The sequence below is a fragment of the Homalodisca vitripennis genome, chromosome 7 (genome assembly GCF_021130785.1).
Source record: "Homalodisca vitripennis isolate AUS2020 chromosome 7, UT_GWSS_2.1, whole genome shotgun sequence".
Taxonomy (NCBI): domain Eukaryota; kingdom Metazoa; phylum Arthropoda; class Insecta; order Hemiptera; family Cicadellidae; genus Homalodisca; species Homalodisca vitripennis.
This window is the reverse complement of record NC_060213.1, coordinates 21,871,236-21,896,048: the sequence shown is the minus strand read 5'-3', so window position 1 is coordinate 21,896,048 and position 24,813 is coordinate 21,871,236. Positions and strand designations below refer to the sequence as shown.

Below are 24,813 nucleotides of genomic sequence, written 5' to 3'. Positions count from 1 at the left end.
TACTATAACAAAAAAAAAAAAAAATTAAATACAGTAGTGAAAACTTTACTTCTTCCCTATAATGTTATATAGGAGTTTTCATGCATGCAAACCACAGGATCACTCTTCTCGTCTTACTTAAACACACTTCCTGAAATTCAAGGGGCTTCTCGATGTCCGAATTGAACTTGACATCCCAATGCTAATGTTGTACCGTAGAGGATTCAACTATGGAAAGTGAAAAGTATAGGACAACTGGGTGAGATAAAATGTTAAATATCTATATGGAACCTGCTTAAACTATTACTCTTACAAATAAAAACATAATCACTATACAGCAAAAGAAAGATAAAGCTAAATTAGCCTTAATATTGATATCCATAAAAAGGAACATTAACATAATTAACTAACAGCCTCAAAAATTTAGACGATCAATATGTGCTGAAAAATAAGCTACATGGAATTTATGTAACCCTTTTACTACAAATGATCTGGTAGAAAAAAGTATTAGAACAGATGTATTAGTCTTTTACTGCTGTCTACTCTAGTGTCAACCTGTCATCTGTCAAACTAATCCTTAGTGTTGGTGTTTATGGTTGAAAGTTTAGGTTAGTGGTACGTTTGATCTAGTAATATTTTGAAATTATACTATTTAAAAATCCTTAATTTAAATGGCTGAAAAAGAAGAGGAAGCAAAAGGAAAGATTCATTTAAATCCCTTTGATTTAGATGGCCAACAATTTCATCCTGATATGTATATGCAAAAACTGCTAAAGGTAAGTCTAGATCTAAGTTTTACCAAGACGGTTACTCTTTCTTGAGCACACATACCCATTTAAATCTCCAGCTTCTCATTATTTCTCTCTAGAATACCGCCCCATTTTTGACATTTTTAATGAATTTATTATAACATTCTTAAAATTTATAAAAATTATGTAGAGTAGGCTATAATGTATGTATGATATGTCATATCTTTTCTTGATTTACAGTATAATAAGCAGCCACCACCACATATGAATAATCGATATTCATGATGATCTAAATCACCGAAACCCAGACCAAAATGTCAGATTAAATTAAGTTATAGGTAATTCAAATTACTTTATAGTTCAGCTGTTTTTATATCTAAAAAAGTAATAATTCAATGACGAATAAAAAAAATGTAGGCTATGTGTATTGCTAATAATTACAAGGGCTGAGTACTGGATGTTCTTTTGAGCTGTGAATGCAGCGTTACTACATAGTACTGCAATATGTTATATTCAACAACATACAATTCTTGACCAGAGTATACAAATACAACACACAACTGATTTGGTTTTTTGACAGTTTTTTTACATCAGTTCTTTTTTATATATCTTAAAAAACTGTTTTGTTAAAAATAATTGTAAGTATGGTCTATGTTTAATTTTGTTTCTGATGCTTCACAATTCGATAATTTTTAATAATTTAACACTTTGGTTTTTAATTTATAATTTATAAATACGGAATTGTTGATTAGATCTATATTATTTAACTATGGCTGACATTTCCGGGTTAGTACAGATGTACACTTGAGAGCCTGGTATTCTGAACTGAAATTTGAGGGACTATTATATGAAGCCCTTTAGAGAATTTCCAGTTGAGTTGAAAATTCCTCCTATCACATAAGACATTTTTCCAACTGATCGAAAACCAATTGTAGTTGCTTCTGTTTTATCACAATTCACAAATATTAAATAGTGAAGGAATAATTTGGTTAATTGATTTAGTCTGCTAAGGGGGAAAAATGATGGTTGGTGTGGTGTCTTCATACCAAAGACAATATTCAATCTTCAACCTGAAGAAGACGTACTGTGCCCTGTTTCGAGTGGTAGATATATTAGAATAATGCTAACCTTCCTTTCATCCAAGTTGGCAGTGATTGTGCCTGGAAGTCCACACATCCACCTTTTCTTACATTAAACTGTTCAATGAAATCTCGGTACTTTGGGATTATACCGACCACACCCAGACATGAATCGTTATTTAACATTTTGCTTCTACTGATTACTAGATTAGCGTAGAAGACTATTTCGTCAGTATAAAACAGGAATTGTCTTATCGCAAACCCCTCCCCATCCTCAGACAGAGGTCAAAGTCGAGCGTCTAGTAGATAACGTGATTGCAGAGCCTCGCCGCCCGTTCAGCTGGTGCATCGCTTTGTTGTACTTTCGTGTTTTACCTCTACATTTCTCCAAACACAAAAATTTAACAAAAACAAACATTTACCAAACTAAACTCTTTATTAAAAAAACACTCAAAACTTGTTTTTATTCTTGATCACATTCCGCCACCCAAAATGCGAGTGCCTCCGGCCATCAGCGCGGGCTTCGACAGCACCTTCGGTGCTGCCCCGCGCTGATGTCGACGAAAGAAAAACATCCCTCGAGATAGTACCTATCAGTAAAATATCAAATTCTAGAGGGGCTAATCAGAAATATAAATTGAATTGAAATGGAAAGGCAATTATGTACCGTGCAAATCACGTGATGCCGCGCGGCCTGCCGTAATCAGGATTCTCGAGAAAGATAAGATAACAGCGACAACAATACCGATCACAATACCTGGAAATGCTTGTAAGTTTGTAATTTTGTAATTGAAGAGTTGTTTTTTCGTTCTATCATGTTTGTTTCTATAAATTTCTATTTTTGTGTTCTTCACAATGAGTTTCATCAGACCACAGGGGCAAAGGTGGTGGTGGTCACCAAGGAACAGTCTACTGCTCGTAGAGTATTACATCATGGACTTTCCCACGCAGTATTTGTCAGGGAAGCTGAAGGAGGAGATTAAGAAGGCAGGATCTGCAGATACGCCGGCGACCAAAGACCTCGGCACCTCCCAAAAGTGTTCCTGTCTCCACCCAGTCTAGTTTTAACTTGAATTCATTTCATTTGCATTGTTCAGACTTCCCGCCATTAACAGTCCCCACCAAGTCACTGCAAGCTCCCTTGACACCTGGCAAGAACCCTTCATCTTGTTTAAACTCCCTAGTACCACAGCAAACACCCCCCTGTTAATAAGTCCTAACCTTTCCATATCCAAAAAAACTTCTTGTTGTTCAAGTAATCCAGTATATAAAAGCCTTTCAATATTACATCACAATGTTCAACACCTTCCCATCTCGTCTGGATCTTCTTGACATTTTCTCACTGAATCAAAACCGGACATAATTGCACTAAGCGAGCATAAGATGATAAAAGAAAGAAATAGACTTGCTAAAAATTTCAAATTATTGTAACAGCTTCTTATTTTTCAAGAAACCTAGGACGGGGTGGAGGTGTCATAATTTTGACTCATACAAATGTAAACTTTAAAGCTGTAGAAATCCCTTATTTTCAATCAATATTAGTAAAAAAAGAATTTGAATGTTGCTTGACAGAAATCATAAATAGTGGGTTTTCTTTCGTATTAGGATGTATTTACAGATCCCCAAATGGTTCAAACTTAAACAGCTTTTTTGAAAATTTAGAAATTTATACTAGACATTTTATGTAAAAAATTTGAAAAAATTGTTCTTGCTGGAGATTTTAATGTGGATGTTTTAGTAAAAAAACCACACTTATACTAGATTTGTAAATGTTTTATCTGGTTATGGGTATGAGGTATATGGTAAATTTCCCTACTCGAGTAACAGAACATTCAAAAACAGCAATTGATAACTTCATCACCAATATAGAACCCAATAGTTTAAATGTAATTGGGGCAATCACTCATATTTCTGATCATGATGGCCAAATAATGGAATTGTTTAGATTTAGAATCAAAAAATATACTCTAGTTAGAAAACAAGTAAGAAAAAATTTGATAAAAGTAACATAGACATATTTCACAAACAATTAAGCTTAGAACATTGGTTAGATGTCTCTCAATCTACCATTCCCCTTAAATATGATAGTTTTTTACAATATATTTAAGTATTACTTTGATGTTAATTTTCCAAAATTGTATATTACAGAAAAGTTGGATAGTAGAAATAAAATGGATTAATGATGAGTTAAAACTAAAGCAAACTGAAATAACTTATTTTGGAGTCTCAATTTAGAATATGTAAAGATAACGAATTAAAATTATTAATCAAAAGTAAAAAGCAAGATCTACGAAATAATGTAATTAGTAATAAACAGTTATACTTTGAGGAAAAAATTATGAATTCAAAAAATAAGATTAAAACTACATGGAACTTAGTAAAATTTAGAAACTGGAAAACTGTCAAAAACCTACACAAACACTAAATTATTTCATCTGGGTCACTACATAACTGATCCATCTGTTAATATGTGAAACATTTAATGAATTCTTTGTGAATGCAGTTAAAGATCTAGTAGTCCCAAACATTGAGCACTCGGCAAAAAGCTACTTTATTAAATGTTAGTCAAGTCAACACAAAATTTCAATTCAAAATGGTAACAGAAAATGAAATTGCAAAAATAATAACATCCTTCGATAATAAGTACTCTTCAGGATACGATGACATTCCTATTACAATTATAAAGGCAGCTTTGCCTTTTATTTGTATTCCATTAACTCATGTAATCAATCATTCCCTAATCTCAGGTATATTTCCAGATAAATTTAAAATAGCCCGAGTTTATACCTATATTTAAAAAAGGGTAATTTAGAGGATGTGAAATGTTATAGACCAGTATCGGTACTTCCAGTATTCTCAAAAATTTTAGAAAAAGTAGTATATAGTCAATTTTCTAATTATCTCGAAACTAATGAGCTATTAGATAAACAACAACATGGCTTTAGGTCCAGTAAGTCTACTACAACGGCAGGAGTTGAGTTTATTGAATCAATAATTGAATCTGTTGATAGAGGTGCAAAAAATAATTGGCAATTTTTCTGGATTTGTCAAGGCCTTCGATAGTGTTGAAACACAGTAAGTTACTGAATGTACTTTATACTCTTGGAGTGAAAAGTACAGAATTGACATGGTTTTAAATCATACCTGTCAGAAAGAAAACAATTTGTTGAAATTAATCATTATAAAGAAAATGTAAAAGTTAGATATAAGGAAAAAATATGCTTCTCGTCTTTTAACTGTTCAATATGGTGTCCCCCAGGGATCGATATTGGGCCCATTACTGTTCCTATGCTATTTGAAAGGTCTACCTGGAATAGTATGGGGCAATGATAATAAAGTTTGCCTTTATGCAGATGACACAAACATAATTGTAACTGCGGAAAGTGAAGAGCAAATAGAAATTTCCTCTCACATTGGCTTGTCGTTGGTGAAAGACTTTTTGGACAGTAAAAATCTCCTTTTGAATTCTAGTAAATCTAATTTTATTTCCTTCCTCAACAAAGCAAGCTAAGAATAAATTACGGCCCACAATATTTGTCGAAAATAAGATACTGGACCAAGTACAAGAAACTAAATTTCTAGGATTAGTTATAGATGAAAACTTAACGTGGGATGAGCATGTAAATCTTGTTATGCGCAAAACATCAAGTGGCCTTTATGCTCTAAGAAGAATGGCACTATCATGTAACATAGAAACATTAAAATCTATTTACTACGCCTTAATCCACTCCCACATTTCTTATGGTAATTGGTATATATGGCACAACAACAAAACGAAATATGGACAGAATCTTAATCCAACAAAAACGGGCCTTAAAGATTATGCTCCATTTGAAACAATCCGACTCTGTTAAAACATATATTTTCAGAATTGAAGATTTTTACAGTGTACAGCTTATATATTTTTGAGACAATAAAAATTCATACTTTTAAATAATAAAACTACAATAGGGAAAAATGTACATACATATAATACTAGATCACATCGACAAGTTGAACAACATAGATTGTGTTTTTTCGAAAAGAAAACTTCTTTTAAAGGAAACAAATTTTTTGACTGTTTACCGCAAAATATTAAACAAGAGAAAAATCCGAACAAATTTTCTTAAATCATTAAAAAATTTTTTAATAAAATCTGCATTTTACTCAACTGAAGAGCTACTTACTCTAAGAAAACCATTGAAATACATTGTGCTTTTCCCCTTTTCGTTTTATTCAAAAGAAAATTGTTAATGACTACTCTAATAGAACAGGTATGAAAGTTGAAAGAAGGTGAAAACACTTAATTTTAATATTTTTAATTTGTAGGCTCAATGTTTGTATGATTGTTTGTAAAACCTGTATTTAGAACTAATGTTGTTCTGGCCCGAAGAAGGGGAAAACCCCTAAACTAATCTGCACGAACCTAGTTAAGAATGTGTAATTTTTGTGTATAAAGAGGTTCTTGTTTTCTGTTTTATCTCATTTGTTTTTATTGTTCACAGGACATTGTAAATGTTTAAATTAAAACCAATTACTTTGTTGACACTATTTCTTGTACGATATGTACATTTTTATGAAATAAAGATGTTTGATTGATTGATTGATTGATTGATTGATTCATACTGGTGTGGTCGGTATAATCCCAAAGTACCGAAATCTCTATTGAAAGAGGCCTTAGTTTTCCATTACTGATCCTGAATGTTCTGTAACTCCCAGAAAACGCTGCTAAAGACCTTGGAGATTTAAGTGTAGTGAATTTTTCTACAATCTAATGTTCTGTGGAAAAAACGTGGCAGTAACTGAAAAACTCAAATCTGATAGCATCAAAACCTGTCAACATTGTTACATGTAATTTGTCATTGGACAGGTAACTGTAATTTTATATGATCACTGTTATAAATTCTGCAAGCTGTAAATTCTCAAGACACTCAGAACAAAATCTATTTTATAATTTTAGTTAAACTGTCTAATTTACCTTTCAAATTGTTTCCTGATCTGTCAATTTCTAATGTTTAAAAACTTACCGTTTTGGAACAAGAAGTAAGTTTAAGATTTTTTCATAGCTTACTAATTGAAGTAATTGGCAAATTTGTCCACTGTACTAGTTTTGTTGTTTTCAGGAATGTTCACTTCAACAAATTATGGATCACGAGACAGAAATTGTGAGAGACACTCTGACCCTCCATTCTGATATGCAGACCCTTGTGTATGAGAACTATAACAAGTTCATATCTGCCACAGATACTGTGAGAAAGGTAATATCCAGTTTTAATCACTCTTTTAGTGGAAGATTTGGCAAGTTGAATAAATCCTAATAATTTTGATAACTGTGTCGAAAATTACAGTTTCCGACACATAACGTAGCTATGGTGGGAAGGGTTGATTCAATGTGAATGTTGCGTTTAGCTCCTGTTCACCTTCCTTTTTAGTGCAGCATCTGAAATCTGATGCTGTTGCAGACTTGACTCCTGAAATCTGGTGTCATGTTTGTCTGAAGAGATCCTAGAATAGTCGGTGACATAAAAGCTCAAATTGAACAATTGTGCACCTGATGAGACAATGAGAATACCTTTTCACCCAGATTGCACTTCAATTTGTAGTCTACGTGTCACTGATGTCAAAACGATGCGAAGAGTTTGTTTTAAGCTTCTACGTTACTGACTAAATTTTAGGATCTCTTCAGACGAACATGACTCCAGATTTCAGAAGTCAAGTCTGTGAAGTAACAGTTTTCAAATGCTACACGAAAGAAGAAGGAGAAGAGGAGCTAAACGCAACATTCACAAGTACAGTTTATCCATTAAATATTTTTACTGACAACTAAACTGTAAACTTGTTTATCTTGCAGATGAAAAGTGACTTCAAGAAAATGGAGGATGAAATGGATTTATTAGCAAAGAACATGGATTCCATTACTTCATTTTCTGAATTGATATCATCAACTTTACAGGTAAAATTCATCAACTTACATCTGCCTGTAAAGTATTGAAGATTTAGTGGGAAAACATACTTAAAGTATTGAGAAACACACAATTATCACAATTGACAATGTAGAGAAAGCGAATTTATAATATGTAGTAAAATAAACCGACAAGACAAAATAACCATATGTCCTATATGTTGTAGGATATTTGACAGGGTTTAATAACTGTCAATCTAGTGATGGGAAAATCAAATTCTAAAGAATCGTTTCTCAAAGTTCAATCGATTCTTTTAGTTATGAATCAATTCTTTAAAACCGTCTTCATTTCTCCATCACTAGTTCTGCAGATTCTATTGCAACAATAAAAATAACTAAATCTGCAATACAATCCCAACAATTTTGATTATTGTTTCAATTGAAATACAGTTTAAAATATTTTTACATAAAATAAATTCAAGGTGTGTTGTAAAATTATAATTAAATTTATGTAACAAAACACAAAGGTTACATCATCATAAAATGTATAATGTTATACAAATAGAAAAAATGTTAATCACATTCTGGAAAATGAAAAATACACAATAGTCATTCACTAAAAAAAATGAAAATTGAACAGAATTTAATCAATATAACTTTAAATTGTTTTAAATTATTAAATAGGATTTGCAATATAATTATAGTGAAACCAACACAAGGTTGTCTTTTACCAATCATATTTGTTTAATAATAATTTGGTTTTGTAATCAGGATTCTCGGCAGCAAATAGCACGACTGTCTGGTATCCACTCTCTCCTGAAGAGACTACAGTTCCTATTCAAACTGCCGACCAAGCTGAAGGCACTGATGGAGGAAGCTAACTACGCGCAGGTATAGTATGTCAATGGACAAGTCAAGCTCTATTATTTTTTAAAGCATTGGCCAGCATTAATTTTTAAAAGTTGAGCCTTACCTTCACATTAATAAATCATACTCTTGTTTTTGTTATTAGGTTTTGTTATCTCTCAATTTAACAGATTTTGCACACACAGATCCATGAATGGACCGTAATCTTGCTCAATTTGAACCAAATCTGTAAAATAATGGTAACTCATTTTTTGTTCCTTGTTTTACTGATAAAAATAATATAGTTGTTTGTAATTCTTCATGTAAATCATTTAAATATGAATATAAAAGTTTCACTAGCCATCCATTTTTATGCACAAAATATAAAATTATAATCAGTGAAGCTTCACATTTGAACTTTACAGTATCACACATTACAAAATTATGGTTATCGACTATATATAGGCGGCTAGTCTTTTTCCACTGGATATTGATTGACTAGATATAGTCAGCCATTCTTTTTTCACATAGTTATGTAATGGCAATATACAGTGGGCTGGTTTTGGAAGGGTTAATACTCTATCAAAACAAGTAAAACTGATGTATTAGTTACCAGTACATAGCAAATTACTGCCAGATTGAAGATTGACTTACGTTATACAGTGGTTATGCAATACTTTCTTTGTGTTATTTTCATATCAGATATGTTTCCAAAAGCAACGCCCTAATGCAGTGCTTCCCAAAGTGTCCGCCACGGTTTCCAGGGATTTCCAAATCTTTCTAGGGGCATCGCGGTTGAGCTACAGTAATTAAGATAAATATCATAATGTGTGAAAAATTATTTATTTTGACCTATGTATATTTATTATTGCCTTTACTAGACTATATTTATAATGTTACATCGTATTATTTCATTATCATTAATATACCTATAGCTCCATAAACTACTTACAATTACGTTTATATTCAAACAGTTGCAGCATGCGTTGAAGAGAGTGAACAACTGGTTGAATTCCAAACCGATACTTCATTAAAGACTGGATTCAAAACCAATTATTTGCTAGAGTTTTGGTGTCACGTCGAGAAAAGCAAACCCGCAAATTGCCAGAGAAGCGTTGCTTGTGTTGATACCTTTTGCGACTTCCTACCTTTGTGAGATGGGCTTCTCAGCTGTGGCAGTCATTCGATCAGACTACAGACCAAACTTAAAAATTGAAAAAGAAGTGGATGTTACAGTTTCGAACATGAGTACAGATTTTAATATACTAATTAAAGGAAAAAATTATTTAATTATCTGAGCTAAATTGTAATTTTTTATGAAGCAATCTTTGAATTAATATTTAAAATGTTAAACGCTTTGTATCTTACTTATATCCCTCTATATATTCACTTTTACTTCTCCAAGTCTCACAACAATATAATAGTAGTATACTTCTTTAAAAATCAGTAATAGTGAATAATACATAGATTTACATCATTTTATTAAAAACACAGTTTTTACTTGATATTTTTATGGTGGCTAGTTTACAATAGACATGCAGGCAAATATTTTACCGATGTGAATGATAAAGTCACAATACTTTATTGTTATTCTTCATCGACTCTTTTGAGATGAACTGAGGGGATGGGGCGCCGTGGAAACTAGTACCAACCTAAATGGAGCCTTGATTCTAAAAAGTTTGGGAAACACTGCCCTAGAGTGAAAAGAGATGGTAAAAACTTATATTTGTTCTTTGATTGAAGAAGTTTTAAATTTAATAGGAATAATCCAATGACAGTGTTTGTTTGTAGTATCTTAGCCTAGCTCACAGCTTAAATGTTACATAACCACCATTTAAACTGAAAAAGGTAACACTAATGTATGTAACAGGCAGTCCAGGACTATCTGCACACACAGAGGGTTCTGGAACAGTACGGGAACCTGGAGTCGTTCCAAGGAATCCAACAGGAGTGTGAAGATATCTTAGCCCAGCTGAAGGAACGACTGAGGGCACAATTCAAGAGCAAAGATGTGAGGATTTTTCTATCTTTCTTTTTCACACATACCTAAAGAAACCAATAGTTTTAATTTTTATGTCATTTTGTGTGGGATATTAAAATAGTGAATGCACTATTGTTTGATTAAGAAGTTGTATTGGAACCTGTTGTAAGTTACTACAGAAATACTAGGTACCGATAATATTTTCATAGAGATGTCTGTAAGTGTGGACGAGGCATTACATGTACATCATGAACTTTTCAAATTTTATGGCACAGATGCCTTAGAAATATATAATTAATAATAGTAGACACATGGAGTTAAACTAAATAATTACAGACGAAATCTGTAGCAATACACATTTTTATTTAACTTTTTAATAACGTCACAAGTCATAAAGACTTCCCTCAACTTAACTCTATTAGGCCTATTCAAAAACCGATCCTCGCAGATAATTACTATAACACTTTAATTGGCAGCGAGGATGAGGGTGAAATAACGGAAGAAAGTGGATGGCAACATCTCACTAGAAAGCCAAAGGACAGACAAGCACCTTTTAACAACAAGAAACACTACTGTGTCTAGAAACAGAAATTTAAAACCCTCATCAAATATCCCTGCCAAAGGAAAAATTGCTGAAGGTTATAGGCCAAGTCCTAAGCAAAGTAGGTCAGGTGAGCTTACTGAGGATGAAAGAGCCCACCTCAAAAAATCGATGGAGAATTCCAGGCAAAATTATATTTTGAAAAGCTAATGATAAATGCAGCTGCCGATAATGCTGGCAAACCCGATGCAAGCTGTCAATATAGTTCTAGAAAATATTAAACAGATTCTCGTAGGCTTGTCAGTGGGTATTGACATCGTCAGTAATGACAAACAATCCACCTCTTAGGATTATACAATGGAATATTCAGTCTATTAAGTCAAAACGGGCTGAATTAGAACATTTTGTTACAATTAATAACATAAAACTCATTGTACACCCAGGAGACCTGGTTATATCCAGAAGAAAAGTTCACCTTTAAAAACTTCAGCACGGTAAGGAATGACAGATATGATGGGTATGGTGGTACAGCAATCCTAGTACACAAATCTCTAGAATGGAAAGTGGGTACCAGTTCCAGGCCTGGAGAACTATCCAATCCAGTTTACAGTATTGAAATATTAAACTTAGAAAAATCCTTATTTATATACAACTGCTATTGCGCTCCAAACAAATTAGATCAAACTCTATGGAACAAATTATTTCTTTTGCAAAAAGAATTCTCAATCTTATGTGGGACTTTAAACGCTAAACACCCCTACTGGTCCAAGTGATGGGCGGAAGGATTATAGAGGAATTCAAATTTTCAATACTTACTATGATTCACATTATATTCTCCTCAATGATAAATCCAGTACCACAGTAGGATCCCCCTGGTAGGAGACCCTCTACCATTGATCTTACCTTTGCAGCATTTCAACTGAAAACAGAAGATCCTTTCTTGGAAAGTGATGAAGGACTCGATGGGTAGTGACCACTACCCTATTGTTATAGATATGAATGTTCAAAACCAAAATAATCCCACACCATTTTTAGACCAGGCAAGTTTCCAGGATAAAAACTTCAAAAAAGCAGACTGGTGTGCATTCTCCAATACTGCAGAGAAAGCCTCTGTACAAATTCTAACTGTCAAGGCCAAAGGTGACATAGAATATGAAGATTTTATGAAAAGTTCTGAAAGAATCAATTTATAAATGCAGTGCCAAAATATCACAATGGCCCAAAAGGTATTGGTTTTAACTCAAAATCCTGGTGGACACCAGAGTGTTCCAGGGCAGTTCCATCAGAAGAAGGTATTTTAGCCAATTTACGAAGGAGATGAAACCTGTTAACTATAGCCACTACAAAAAAGCTCATTATGAAACAAAACAAATCATAGTCAAAGCTAAACAATCTGCATGGCATTCACTATGCGAAAGATTAAATTATAATAATAACTCTCAAATATGGCAAATGATAAATGGACTTAGGCAAGGAAAGAATGCTTCAAATAGTTTCGAAAAGTATTTAGCAAATGAAAAGGACCTAAGCTATAAATTCATGAAAACTATCTCCCCAGATTATGTTCCAGAAAAATCAGAAACTGACCTCCCCCATCTTCCATGAAGAATAGTAATAATCACCAACTTGAGGGTGAATTCAAAGAAATCGAACTGGAACATGCCATCAAATCTAGGTCCAAGTCCACCGCCCCTGGATTGGATGGTATTAACTATTTAATCTTAAGAATGTTGCCCCCTTCAGCCAAATAACCCTTCTGCTAATTGTCTTTAAACAACATTTGGCAGGGAAAGAGCATCCCGGAATACCTGAAAAACATAAAGGTCATAGGTATATTAAAACCAACAAAAGATTAAAACTCATATAGGCCTATCTCATTAATATCCTGTATTATGAAAATATTCAATTTAATGATTAAATAACCACCTAGAATGGTTTACCACTAAGAACAAACTTATTCCTGACAACCAATTTTGGTTTTAAAAAGAAGAGTGGAAGCAATGACTTCCTGCTGACCCTGATAACCGAAGCTCAGGTAAGCCTTACAAACGATAGAACTGCAGTTGTTGCATCCCTGGACCTAAGTAGCGCCTATGACTCAGTCTCCATACCAAAACTTGCAAGTAAGTTATATGTTTTTAGGAATCTCAGCAAAATTTATAATGCACATTTTAAAATGGTTTAGTTGTAGAAGGTTGACCTTCATCAGCAGTCAGGGTACCTTCATCAGAACTGCATATAGAGGCCTTCCCCAGGGGTGTGTGCTCAGTCCAATATTATTTTTCACTGTAAACTGCAGACATCGGTAGGTATATGCCAAGACAGGTACAACCTCTACTGTACGCAGATGACATAAACCCTAATCTGTAGTCATAAAGAGCTAGACATTAGTGCAGCTGGGATCCAAGAAGCCTTGTCCAGCCTTGAACAATACCTGTTAAAGGTATCGCTTAATATAAATCCAAGAAAATGTAAAATTATCATAATAAGTAGAAGGAAAAGAAATCATAAATCCCACATTGACTGTTGACAATCAAGTCATTCCTGTAGTCAATAGCCATAAGATCTTAGGTATTATAATTGATAATAAAATTAAACTTTAAGGAGCACATCCAATCACTGGTAAGCAAATCCCTAAAAGACCTTGACATCCTGAGGTCACTGGCTTGTGGGAGGCTAGGTGTCCACCCTCAGCTTCTAACAAAGGTATATAAAAGTGTAATTAGATCTAAGCTGGAGTAAATGGTTGTTTTATTTTTGGTCATGCCCAAAAGTCAACCTTAAAAGCCTACAAATAGTCCAAAACCATGCTTTAAGATGCATTCTCGGAGCTATGAAATCTTCCCCCAACTAATACTCTGCATGCAGAGGCAGCATTACCTCCCTTACATATAAGGAGAGAATTCTTAACAGAGAAAATATTGTTTTAAAACACTAAGTAATCCTCAACACCCATGCTATGTGAATATAAGATATTTACATGCAGTAGCTTATCATCATAAGTACTCGGTCAAAAAAAAACCAAACCTATATACATGGAACTGGTGAACACAGTAGATAATCTGGCGAATCTAAACAATATTGCAGTAAGTGATTCAAATCTTTTGGAATTCGTTGATAGCCCCCTACTGCTTAAGAACTTAAAAATATCATTTGAACTAGAGATTGATGACACAGTTGAAAAAGATCATTACTCCCACCAGAAGCCATTAAAGCATTATTTCTAGAATTAATGAGAAAGAAATATGAAAACTAAGAATTTACACCGATGGCTCATGAAGCAAGGATGGCGCAGGCTCTGCCGTGTATATACTTACTTACTTACTGGCCGGGCGTAACAAATCTCAGTCGATTCTTTGCCTCGTCTATGAGCCCTCTTCCACCCACCCTGTCTTCCGCCAGATCCACAGACCCTCCACACCGGGTCACATCTTCGACCACTTGATCGCACACCATCTTATCTTTTGGCCTACCCAAAGGGCGCCTTTCCTGCCGGTAACCGCCTGGTAGACCTCTTTTAACCTTGTGCCCTCCTGTCTCCGATGTACATGTCCTAGCCAGCTAATTCTCTTTGCCTTCACCAAAGCCACAATATCAGGATCTTGGTATACACTGCGTAATTCTCTATCTTTTCTTATTCGCCACAAACCCCTTCATCACATATTGGTCCAAATATTTTTCGGAGAACTTTATTCTCAAAAACAATTCAACCGCCCCTCATTTTTCTTCGTTAATGTCCATGTTTCACTTCCATACATTAGGACTGGTTGAATGATTGTTTTATAAATTCTTATTTTGGAGCATTGTGACAACAATCTTGACGTAAAGAGTTTTGTACACGCCCCAAGACACCTATTTGCATTAGCTAATTTGCTTTGTAATCTCTATATCCTCCACGTTTTTGCTGTTTATTGTTACATCCCAAATATTTAAAAACTTTCTACACAGCCAATCGAGTAGTTTGTCAATGCTTAAGTTTGTTCTCACATTTCCAGCATGTCTTCCAAAATGAATAATTTTAGTTTTATCTTCATTTAGCTCTAAGCCTACTGTTTGACATTCTTTAATAAAAACTTTTTGTTAGTGTGGAGAGGTCATCCAAACTTTCTGACAAGATCACTACATCATCCGCAAATGCCATTACGTTCAGGTCCACTCCTAATTTAACCCCTCTTTGTAGTCTTTTAACTTTTTGTAATGCCTCTTCCACAGCCAGGTTGAAGAGAGTGGGAGAAATCCCATCTCCCTGTCTTACTCCAGTGTTGATAAGGAAGTTTTCCGACATTTCTCCATCTATTCTTATTTTGGCCTTTGAGTCACTTATACACATTTTTTGACAGTCTTAATAGTTTTTGCGGGATTCCATGTTTTTTTCCATCTTCTTGAATAGAGCATTCCTATCTATGCTGTCATAAGCTTTCTTGAAGTCTATAAAAATTCCATAGAAGCCTTTGTTGAACTCATAATATTTGAGATTGCCTGTTTTAAGTAGGAAAATTTGATCTATTGTGGACCTGCCTTTTCATAAATCCTGATTGCTGTTCATCAATTATTGCTTCAGTATAAGGACTTAATCTTGAATAGTAATATTTTTGAAAATATCTTGTATATAACAGGACTTAAAAAATAGAATACAAATATAAACTTCCAAACCAGGCATCCAGCTATTCCGCAGAACTGTATGCCATAAAGAAAGCTGTTGAAATAGCAAACGAACAAAATTATGATAACATTGTAGTATGTTCTGACTCAAAAGCTGCTATACCTAGCCATAAAGGCAGCAAGTTCAGCAGATTATGAAGAAAATCTGGCATCAGCCATTACAAATCTGCACAATGAGAGGTAATAAATACTTCACTTTTCAATGGGTAACCAAGTCATGTGGGATAGGTCCCAATGAACATGTAGATAGGCTGGCAAAAAGAGGCAACCCAAGCAGGTGAAGAACCAACAGATTTTAGTGTCATTGGAAGATTTTGTTGGCGCAATTAAACAATCACTACTTGCCCCTGATAGCCCCTCCCCATGGTATTAATAATTACAAACTGAGTAGAAATAAAATATGTAACGATAAATAGACTAAGAATTGGACATACTTGGGTTAATGAAAACCCTATTTAAGATAAATTGTTATTTTATTCCCGTTATGCCTCAAATGCAATGCAGGTTCCATAGAAAGTCTTCAACATTTAATCTTTGATTGTGTGCAATATAACGACTTCAGACATGAATTGCTCACTAAACTGAAAGCGAAGAAAATAGATCCACCTTATATATTGAAAGATTTTTTTAACGAGCTTTGATATGGAAATAATACTGGAAATTGTAAGTTTTATTAAATCTATAAATAAAGGTAATATAAAAAAAAAAAAAATTATGGTTGCCTGTAAAGTCGGTTTTTACGGGCGAAGATTTTACGTGACAACGTCTTTTTCTCTGTAGAATATTTATTGATATGAATATTATTAAATTGCACAATAGGAAACAAGGAATTGAATGAAAATAAGAATTGCACAAATTTTAACTATCTATATATATAAAAATGAAACTGTTTCGTGTGTAACAGCATCACTCCCACAAACGGCTGGGACGGATTCGCCTAATTTTTTTTTTAATTTGTTCGTCTTGATCTGTAGAAGGTTATAGGAATACTTTTTTATCCCTTTCCCGATTCAGGATTCCGCCCCACTGGTTACAGAAATACCCGTAAGAAATGCATTGCAGCAAACATATGTTATTAAGTGAAAGAGGTCTTTTCAAATTTTTAATCAGCTGTTCTTTGTAAACATATATAATGCGACAAAAAAATTGTTGTTATTTTTGACAGTAAACTAAGTAAACATAAATATTTTTGACGTTTCTATGTAAACAAACATTTTTTGACATTTACAACGTGTCACAAATGTCAAATTTTTGATAAATGTGATTTGATATCTTTTTTACAATTTCCAAGAACAATGTTATTTTCCATCAGTAAAAGGTTTAAAAAATAGGCAAGTATTTTTGTTTTCTCATGTAAAATTATTCTTTGAAGAATGTTTATCTCAACAATTTTTTTTACAGAATTCCTTTGAGCAGTTTTTTGACGAATTTTATTGGAAAATAACATAATGCCGCCAAGAAAAAAAAGTGCTTTAAGCCGTCACAGCGCACGTGCGATAGCAACAAAACGAATTCGTAATAATCAAAGCAACGACCAGCGCGCAAAGGTAAACGAATTGAATCGAATACGAACATCAGCATCAAGAATGATGCTGTCGCAAGAAGAAAGAGAAACATCAAATTTGAATGATAGATTGAGAATGCAAAGTAATCGAGCGGTTGCAAACAGATCAGGCGATGCACGACTTCAACATGACATGTATAAACAAGCTTTTAATTACGATCCTTCAGCAGACTACAATCAACAACACCCAAAAATGAATATCGTTCACATGAATGTAACTTGCCCACATTGCCATGCACGGAAATTTCCAAACAGGCACTAGGAATGTGTTGCAGCAACAGCCCCTCTCTACTGCCACGCGAGCGGAGGCCGCGGTTTAGGCTAGTAGAAATATATTTTGTTTACTAAAACATTGTACATAATTTGAAATTAATTAAAATTTGTTATTGTAAATGGTAAAGTTGAATAAAACATTTACTAAAATTGGAATTTGAAATTCTTGCTAAACACAGTTAAATTCTAACTCCGCGCGTGGTGATTGGTTCGGTTTAGTTCGTTTTGTTTGGTCGCACTGTTATGACAGGTTAGAGGTTATAATTTGTTATTTTAAATGTTTGACTAGCAATACGCGCTGTTTTCTTCTCAATCGACTGAATTACGATTGATTGCAGAGTGATTTAAACTAATAATTTTACTTAACACTATCAACATTTGTCAATAGTATGACATAACCTATAAACTCAGTTTCTCAACTTTTGTGTCAATCTAACAATTAATCAATCAATCATAGTTTATGATAATGAAATATCAGTGTACAATTATTTACCTTTATTGTTGTAGTTGTTGTAAATGACGAATCTAAGCACTCCACATTTTCACGAATAAACATAGTTATCTGCTTTATCCCCGTGCGGCGGACCCACAGTTATCTATCTGCTTTAATCCCGTGCGGCGGACCCACTGGACGGGCATTGTAACGTTACCCGGGCGTTACACTTTTTAATGAGTGACTCTGAGCCGCAACCTAATTTAAGACGTTGTCACGTCAAAAACTGGTCATACATACAAGAATGTTTATCGAGGTTCCATTCTCAAAGTAAGCAGAACCTGCTGAAATTCAGCAAACAAGAACAAAGAAAGAAAGAACTTTTTAAATTAATAGTAATGAACACTCTGTAATTTCATTTGAGGGTGTGACATTTTTTAATCAGTAGCTTTAAACATTCTAACACAATGAAACTCATTAACATGTGGCCACTCCAAATGGACTATTAAAAATCCTTTAGCTTTTTTGGTTCATAACCGTCAATGCATTGAACTTTTAAAATTCTTAGTAGGTAAATATTTTTGAATTTTAAATATTGTAGCTTTAGACACCATGGAATCTGCTTTAGGCCACGGCCAAGGAGTTGGCGGAGAGTGTGGACTTGCTGCTACAGTTGGACGAGCCGGCCGAGGCTCTCTGTACGGAGTTCCTAACTCACGCAGAGATCAGGCTGAGAGACCAGCTGGCGTTGATGCGAGACACTGCGTGCCAGGTGAGCTTCTTGTCTGCGTCTCCGTAGTTTCAACTTCAAATGTCTACTGTTCATTGTACAGGGGGAAGTATTGTGTTAGTACAAAAAGTGGAATTTAAATTTTCAGAGCAAATTTTACTTTTGTTACCTCCCCTTCCCTTTGAATAAAGAAATTTAGTTTTGAAAATAACAGGAAAATAACAAACAGATACCATGTTATAATTTAAACTAAGTTCCAACTTACATGCTATTTTGATCTGTGGGTAATTTATAGATGTCTAAGAAGGTAAAAATTAATTACGGATCGCTGTTAAAAATTATTTAGTTTTCTAGAAACACGCTTCTGCATTCTACCAGACATTATTAAAAACAGTATGTTATGGCAATTTGAGTTTATCACTTGGCCAATGTATGATAAGATATGTTGTCAGTTATCCACAATGCGTTAATTTTCAAAATTTTTGAAATCTAAAAACTGATAATTTCTACCCCATAAATTATATTTTTATTTAAAATAAATAGGCTATGATTGTTTTGATTACATTTATAATTGTTTAAAATCATTAAATGATTTCAAAATGATGTAAAACATATGTACAATGTAATTTTAAACTAGATTGTTTTAATAATATAAAAATGACTCATATGAAATCACAACTTAGACTTGTCAAAACTGTCTAGTAATGTAGAAAAAGTAAAGTAAAATATCCAGTTACAGAAAAAATGTTTGTGCTATGTTTTGCCGAATGATAAATACGTATTTGTAAGAGTTAAGCTTAGTAAAAATGTATTGTTTGCGAACTACATTACAATGCACTGTGAAATGGTTTGGTAATAATGTTAAGAAAACGTGAATATAAAGCAAAAGGTGATTATATCGGTGTTGTCCCAGGACCTGATAGAGTTTGTGGACCTTGGCAGCAATGGTTTCCTGAGTGATCTCTGCTTCGTGGTTACCTCCTACAATGATATGTTTATCAACAGGCCGGCTTGTTGGTGAGTTAATTTGCATTTCTTAATCATAATAGCTTAGTATCTCCACCAGCTTAGTGGCGGACCTAGGGGAGGGGCCAGGGCCACCTCTGAGATTTTGGAAAAAGAAGTTTTTATGATAAAACACTTTTACTCTTGTATGTAACCATAACACTTAATGAACTAAACTTTGAGTATGAGTAAATTTAGTAAATCACCTGGTATAGTGAAGATAATTGGGAACTGAAACCTAGGTGGCTCCTTCGAAAATCAGTACTGAATATGCCCTTCGGTAATATGTTGTCCGTCTGTACGGGTAGATTTAATATTCAGTTATTAAGGGCCCAAAAGGCCCTCCTTAAAGCCATGTTAGTGGTGTCTGTCTGTCTGTATGATAACTCTTGATAGAAAGGTTGTAGAGACTTGAAACTCTGTGAATAGGATCAGGAAAAAATATTGATTCTGGGGTAAATTGGTCAAAATTAAATTAAAATATTCTAGTATTTTAAATTTGGTATAATGGGTAACCATGATGATAACAATAAACAAGTTTGTGGACAAACTGAGTCCAACAGTCAGTTACAAATACATGCGATGAAGTTACATTGTTGGATTGATTGTTAAGACTTTTTGTTAAGTTCTGTTGAGTCCTTCGGTACTATGTTGGCTTATTTGAATTAGCCATCATAAAGCTGTTACAAAATTGGGTATATTTTTTCATCAAATTATGAACAAATTTACCTCAAGTATGGTAACATATTTTTGTTCAGAATGATGTGAAAAACTTTAATTTATTAGAAATATTTGGAATTTTTAGGCCTTTTAATCATGTCAGCAACCAAAACATGTTTTATTATTTTAGAATTACTGATATTTCTAATAAAATTTCATCAGGATATACAATTAGATTGTTATTGAAAACCATATGCCTCATGTTATTCTCATTCGTTTTTTTTATAGTTCATTACGACAATGTATGATTTGAAAGGATAAAAGGGTTTTTGAGGTAATTTCGGGTAATTTGATATCTTTTAACAAAAACCTTAAACAGAGTTAAGCGTACATGTAATTTACCAAATCAACAAAAAAGATTGAGAATAAAAGTGGTCACAGGGTAGAACTTTGAGGAACTCCAATCTTTATCAAGTCATGGATGAACAGATCGTTCACTACAAGCTTGTATCATAGTGAATGTGTTGTCTCAGTGATACCCAGGCGGCCGGGAAGCTGAGCAACTTTGTGTTTGACAACATGCACCAGTACTTCGATCTCGTCCAGAGCCGAATCGAGTCACAACAGGACGGAGGGGATTCTGGCATTCTGGTCCGGGCATTGGACCGGTTCTACAGGCGGTTGTCTGCGGTCAATTCTCTCTTCCCTGATGATGACTTTGTCAAGTAATTTTCAAACTAGAGAATCAATTTATAATAAGCTTTTAAAATCCATGAGACAGCTGTACTTTGATTGGTAAAATTAAGTATACTTTTATAATTATGTGTTGTAGTGTGGACACAATGAGAAAAAAAGCAAACCAACATGCCAAATTATGTTTTGTCCAAACCATTTTTTAAGCCATTAATTTTGCTGATGATTTTATTCTGTTTTCAAAAGTAGTGAAAATTCTGTATTGATTTAACTCTTGTTGTTATATTTATTTACATTTTAAAGAAAGTCAAGTTATATTTTACAAAGTGTATTATTTTGAAGAAGTTTAGTGTGTATACAGCTAATTTTTAAAACAATATTCAGTCTAATTAGGGATACCAGTAAAATATAAAAATTGCAGAATCAGATTTAACTCCATTTGCGTAAATTGAAGCAACTTTCAAATGTCCTTTGAAATTATTTGTGAAATACGGCATTATATACCGTCTCGTTAAGTACGTAAGGGTTAACGTTGTTTTAAAATTAGACATAAAAGATGGTTGAATAAATTCATGCCAAGGCAGAGAAATGGCAGCACTAGTGTGCATAAAGTCTGTTTATAGTTAGTATCATTTCTTGTTGAAACTGACCAGTTTTCTGTCATATTAGAATAGAATAGAATTGCTTCTCTATTGAGGTGAAATTAGAACTATGAATTAGGTCATATTGGAGTATTACTTTGTATTTAGCACTGGTTAAATTATTCCCAAAAAAGCAAAGAAACATTCTTGTTACCGTATCAATAGTTTGGATCTATTTCAATGGAGAAATTTACTGTCTGTGAATACAACAAGAATTTACTACTACACATTTAAAATAAACAATGTAAGATAAAACCTGTTTGCTGCAATAGAAGAGAATGCATCAAAAGAAGAAAAAAAATTATCAGCTGAGGAGGTTATTGAGACCGCACATGGAAATATTCAAGAAATAATCTTGTTTAACCATTATGTAAGGGACAACATACTACAGGTATATACTATGCTATATTATTATTGGATTGATGTTATCTTTGTTAATGATTTGCCTGATTTTGTACCAAATAAAAGTGTTCTTTATGCCGATGACACCACTCTATTGTCATCAAACAAAGATAGCATGCTAAATAAAGTGATAATTAATTACATGAAAGAAAGATCCTTCCTCTGGTTTGATGCTAACAAATTAAGAGTAAACTATGAAAAATCTGAGGAGATTGTCTTTAGTTTGAGCTCAAAGGTGGACAGTAAATCTATAAAACTGCTGGGCATAAACCTGGATTCTATGCTGAATTGGTGGGTTCACATAAACTCTCTTTGCTCTCGCTTATCGAGGGTTATTTTTCTATTGAAAAAATTAAAGTCCTGTACAAGCAAAAATCTAGTTATGAATGCTTACTTTGCTTTTTTTAATGCTCACATTACTTATGGCACTCTCTTGTGGGGCAACTCTGCTGGTGCAAAATTAGTTTTTAAAACTCAAAGAAGGGCATTACGAGTTATTGCAGGTATTGGTGAGAGAGATTCTTGTAGGCCTGTCTTTGTTGATCTAGGTATTCTCACCCTTCCGTGTATATTTATTTTGCAAAGCCTAATTTTCCTTAAAGAAAATCTTAATTTGTATAAATTTAGAAGTTATGTCCATAACTATAGTACTAGATCTCAGAACTTGATAGACCTCAAATACTTTAGATTAAGTAAAACTCAGAACAGCTACATGTACATTAGTGTAAAACTTTTTAACCTACTACCACCAGATGCAGTTACCACTACTTTAAGGAATTTCAGAAATTGTCTTGTGAAATGGCTGAAGCAGAAGGCTTTCTATTCAGTAGAAGAAATACTTTTACATGATTTAAGTGACCTTAAATTTTAATAATGCTATGTTTTAATTTTTAACAATTATTATTTATTGTTTTTATTATCTGTTGTTTGTTATTGCTATTATTAATTTATTATAATTTATTTTAGCATTAAGTTTTAATTAATACTATATTTTGACAATTTTTTAATTGTATATTTATTTGCATTTCTCTATAGAGATGGTGTTCTTGACTGTTGCTCTAATAGTACATTGTTGTAAACCTTATCTGACTTTGTCAATGCATATAACATATGTGGGACGACAATAAATGATTCTTGATTATAAGAGGAGTTTTTAAGTAAAATTACCACTCTGGTTCATGAAAATACATAACAATTAGTTTGTCTTGGTCACAGAATTGAAGAAAGGAGGTTCTCATATGATCTAAACCCCACCCTTTAAGTGGATTTTGTATGTTTTTAAATAATTTTGATAAATTTCAGCGCTCTCATCTGTCTAAAATGCATAAATTGATTAAACTCTCCTCATATGAATATGATAATTTTGTTTGATAAAAAAATAAATTTTATTCTTGGAATTCCTCAAACTCAACTATTCTTGGATTCTCTTGCATATTGAATGAAGAACCATTCCGAGATTCCAATTTTCAGTCCAGTGTATTTAACTGTGATATGATACATTATAGATAGAAGGGATGAATTATGTTATTTTATACTTTTTTGACCTAACTGTATTATTTAAAACGTCAGCTCAGGGATGGAGATAGTGATGCGCTCGGCGAGGCGGCAGTGTCGCGCTCACCTCCATGCACTCAAAGCCCAGCTGACTGACAGTCTGTCACACGTGAGGCAGGCACTGGCCGCACCGCGACTGTTGACACACACCATGCCAGGGGACACCCCGGTCAACTCCTCCCTCTCCACCGAGCTTGTCACCCAGCTGGTGTTGGCCAACGTAGAAAAAGTCAAGGGTGTTCTCCAGGATTTGCTTGTGAGTGGCATCATCAAACTTGTCTTTGTGTTCTCTCTTCTGCACAAATACACACATTTGAATATAAAACTTCTTGTTAAATACCACAGGAAACATGTGACACACTATCTGAGGTTATATACAAACATTAATCAATATAAATTTAATAAGAAAAAATCAATATTTACATTCTTTGTTACAGTTTCTTTTAGTAATGAAAGATACTTTGAAATAATAACAATAATATGGACACTTGCCATCTTTAAGCATTAGAAAAGATTATATACTCATAAACATTTTGAGTATTTTTATCTGGGCTATTCTTCAGGTGCCGAACTATAAAATTTACATTCAACCATAACATCACTTCCGAACAACAATATCGGTTACGTCTGTTTGTCACCTTTTCTCTACCCTATTGCTATGTACAGAACTGTAAACAACATGGGAATTATCAGAATTTGAATTTTTCGAACCACCTAGCCTTAACTATAAAAATATCATACTGAAAATAAAATATTTCACAGGAAACAAAGTTTTAACACCTTAGCTGTGTTTCTTGATGGTATACAACAGCAATAATATTTCATGTACTGAATGTAAATGTTCTGTTGTGTATTAATAATACTGTTGGACCCATCGTGGTTCTATACAACTTTATAGTTTTCTACAGTGGTGTATGTAGAAAATTATTTTGGAGGGTCCTACACACTGGGTGGTTTAGGAGGTATAAAATATCCTCTCAAACCAAGAGCTCGGGAATCTTTTTCTAGGAAATTTTTGAACTTTACTTCTTTGTAAATACGTTCTAGCGTTAAACAGATGACTGGGTGTAATCGTAACATTAGTCTTTCAAATTTCGGGGAGAGGGGCAGAGCCCCCTGAGCACCTCCTTATATATGCCC

General features: G+C 33.6%; 2 protein-coding genes across 5 annotated transcripts in view; both read left to right on the top strand.

Annotated features, from left to right (window-relative positions):
- The window catches only part of LOC124366998, a 413,006-nt gene that overhangs the window by 215,966 nt on the left and 172,227 nt on the right, over positions 1-24,813 (top strand). The gene's annotated exons all lie outside the window — the stretch shown is intronic.
- The window catches only part of LOC124366991 (vacuolar protein sorting-associated protein 51 homolog), a 45,794-nt gene continuing 21,489 nt past the window's right edge, over positions 509-24,813 (top strand). For all 4 annotated transcript variants that reach the window (XM_046823640.1, XM_046823637.1, XM_046823639.1 and 1 more), the window contains exons 1-9: positions 509-755; positions 6,910-7,044; positions 7,638-7,739; positions 8,460-8,579; positions 10,405-10,545; positions 18,617-18,760; positions 19,632-19,735; positions 20,917-21,108; positions 23,689-23,929. In XM_046823640.1, the coding sequence (XP_046679596.1) occupies positions 651-755; positions 6,910-7,044; positions 7,638-7,739; positions 8,460-8,579; positions 10,405-10,545; positions 18,617-18,760; positions 19,632-19,735; positions 20,917-21,108; positions 23,689-23,929 (1,284 nt within the window). In that variant the 5' untranslated portion in view covers positions 509-650. The remainder of the gene's footprint in view (positions 756-6,909; positions 7,045-7,637; positions 7,740-8,459; positions 8,580-10,404; positions 10,546-18,616; positions 18,761-19,631; positions 19,736-20,916; positions 21,109-23,688; positions 23,930-24,813) is intronic.